Genomic DNA, 2615 nt, shown 5'->3' on the forward strand with positions numbered 1-2615 from the left:
AGCTGTCCCCCTGGGTAGAGTGCCATGGCATCACAGCTCACAGCAACCTCCAACTCCTGGCTCAAGTGAGTCTCCTGCCTCAGCCTCCTGAGTAGCTGAGACCACAGGTGCCCGCCACAACGCCCGGGCTTTATATTTTTTGGTTGCAGCCATCGTTGTTTGAACCCGCCACCTTGGGTGTACGTGGCTGGCACCTTAGCTACTTGAGCCACAGGCACTGAGCCAATATAGTTATTTTTCTTAATGATACCCAAATTGCCCCATTTTTGCCAGTGGAAACCTGTTCGGTTTGGCTCCCGAGTTATTTTGTGAAGACCCTACCAACTTTGATTGCATCCAAAAAGATGCCCAGGCCCTGCTTGTACATGTCCTGTCCCAGCTTAGGACTCAGTAGTTTCTTCAAGAAGTCCTGGTCCTGTTTATTAAGAAATTATTTTAGGTGCCACTCTTCTGAACTCTAGAGATTTTTATTGCTTGGATTACTGTCTATCTCTAAAAATGTTCAGTTGCCAGAGCCAGGAAAATGCATGTGCCATTGGTTAATGCCAATGCTTCCTACAAATTCAGGACTGTAGTGATTTTACTTATAAACTCTTTTATCTTAACATCTTCATTTCTTTTCTTCTTTAATAAGAATACTGGTTCTTTATAATAATACCACCAATAAAAGACTTAGAATATTACGAGTGCTCATTTGTTTTATGCCACATTGCAGAGGAACAGTTTCATAATAATACTAACACTACATCATAAGCAATATTCATACTGAAAAGTGTTTTCAATTTTCACAGTCCTTTTTGCAGTCAAATTACTGTTTCAGAATCCCTTGAGGTCGGCCAGGTATGGTGGTTCATGCCTGTAATCCTAGCTCACAACAACCTCAAATTCTTGAGCTCAAGCAATCCTCTTGCCTCAGCCACCCAAGTAGGTGAGGCAAGCTGTGGTGCCTGTGGGACTACAGGCACCACATCACAACACCCAGCTATTTTTTAGAGATAGGGTCTTGCTCTTGCTCAGACTGATCTCAAACTCCTGGGCTCAGGCAATCCACCCACCTCAGCCTCCCAAAGTGCTGAAATTATAGCACACCACTTGCACCTTCATGCCTGTAATCCTAGCATTCTGGAATGCCAATGTGAGAGGATTACTTGAGCTCAGGAATTTAAGACCAACCTGAGCAATAGCGAGACCCCATCTCTACCACAAATAGAAAAATTAGCCAGGCATTGTGGTGGGCATGGCAGTCTAACCTGAGCAACTGAATGAGACTCTGTCTCAAAAAAAATGAAAAAGGAAGGAAGATATATTTAATGGAAGTCCAGCCTCCATCTCTCTACTGCTCCCTTTTTCCTTTATCCCTTTGTAGGAAACCATTTTTTTAAATCTCAGATTAACATGAGGGTACATACAATTGTTTGCATTTGTAAGAAAAAGTCTAAGTTGTAGTTGAGTCATTCACCCAGGAGATGTGCCGTATACCCCTGCACTGTACCGTACAATAGGCAAGAACTTAGACAACCTCCTGTTGTCTTCCTGCTTCCTGAATTTAATTCTGTTTTTCTCTCATGTGGGCTTATAGTTGTTAATCTGCTAGTTTCAACTTAGTATTGAGTACATGAGACACTTGCTTTTCCATTCTTTAAAATACTTTTACTAAGGAGAATGTTCTCCAAATCCATCCAGCTAAATACAAAAGATGAAAAGTCTCTATCTTTTTATGGCTGAACAGTATTCCATGGCATAAATCATTTATGGGTTGATAAGTACTTGGGTTGTTTAGGAAATAATTTTTTAATGATTTCTCCTTCTCTAGCTTTTTCTAACATATGCTGAGATAGATAGATAATTTGTATTCCCCCCCTTTAATAAAGATATGTTGTGCCTACTTTTTTCTATCTTGCTTTTTACTTAAATATCTTGAAATTACCCTATAATAGTCATCTGTAGAATTCTCTTCCCTTTTTCTCACTTAGATAGTATTCCACGTGAGAACGCACAACGGATTACTTACCCAGTCCCTACTGATGGCCCTTGGTTATTTCTACCTTTTAAATTATAATCAGGCAATGAATAGGCTCATTTGTAAACATGTATTTTCAGTTTCTCTTTCTAGTTTATCTTTTGGGCAGATTCCTAGAAGTGGGGTTACTGGGTCAAAGACAAATTAATTTTGTTAGATACAGCCATCTCCCCTTTTTGTAGGGATTGCAGTATTTAATATTCCTATCAACAACATATGAGTGAGTTTTGCCAACAGAAAAGTTTGTCGTCGTACTTTATTTTTTACCCAGTTTGTTGTTAAAAAATGGTATCTCTATGCAGTTTTACTTGCATTTTTTAAATAAATAAGCCTAGTAAGATATTTGTCTTTTTTGTTTGTTTTGTTCAGGTTTTTCTGACTAATAATTTTTATGTTTTATTTTTCAGAGTCAATACAGATTTGTATGTGAAGCTATTTTGAAAGTTTATGAAGAAGGCTTTGTGAAACCCTTAACAACATCATCAAATAAATAAGAAAGCAAAATTTCTGGGATATGTGTTAGAAAACTGCTTTCCCTTATACACACTGTGCCATAACACTGCTAGCAGGAAATGGCATCTAATAAAAAAAAAAA

At 38.5% G+C, this 2615-nt stretch overlaps 1 protein-coding gene across 4 annotated transcripts in view; it reads left to right on the forward strand.

Annotated features, from left to right (window-relative positions):
* Positions 1-2540, forward strand: part of PTPN4 (protein tyrosine phosphatase, non-receptor type 4) — a 251583-nt gene extending 249043 nt beyond the window's left edge. For all 4 annotated transcript variants that reach the window (XM_003792635.2, XM_023514802.1, XM_023514800.1 and 1 more), the window contains one exon: positions 2428-2540. In XM_003792635.2, the coding sequence (XP_003792683.1) occupies positions 2428-2514 (87 nt within the window). In that variant the 3' untranslated portion in view covers positions 2515-2540. The remainder of the gene's footprint in view (positions 1-2427) is intronic.
* The last annotated feature ends 75 nt before the right edge of the window (positions 2541-2615 follow it).

Source organism: Otolemur garnettii, unplaced genomic scaffold, assembly GCF_000181295.1.
Source record: "Otolemur garnettii isolate 467f Iridium unplaced genomic scaffold, OtoGar3 scaffold00059, whole genome shotgun sequence".
Taxonomy (NCBI): domain Eukaryota; kingdom Metazoa; phylum Chordata; class Mammalia; order Primates; family Galagidae; genus Otolemur; species Otolemur garnettii.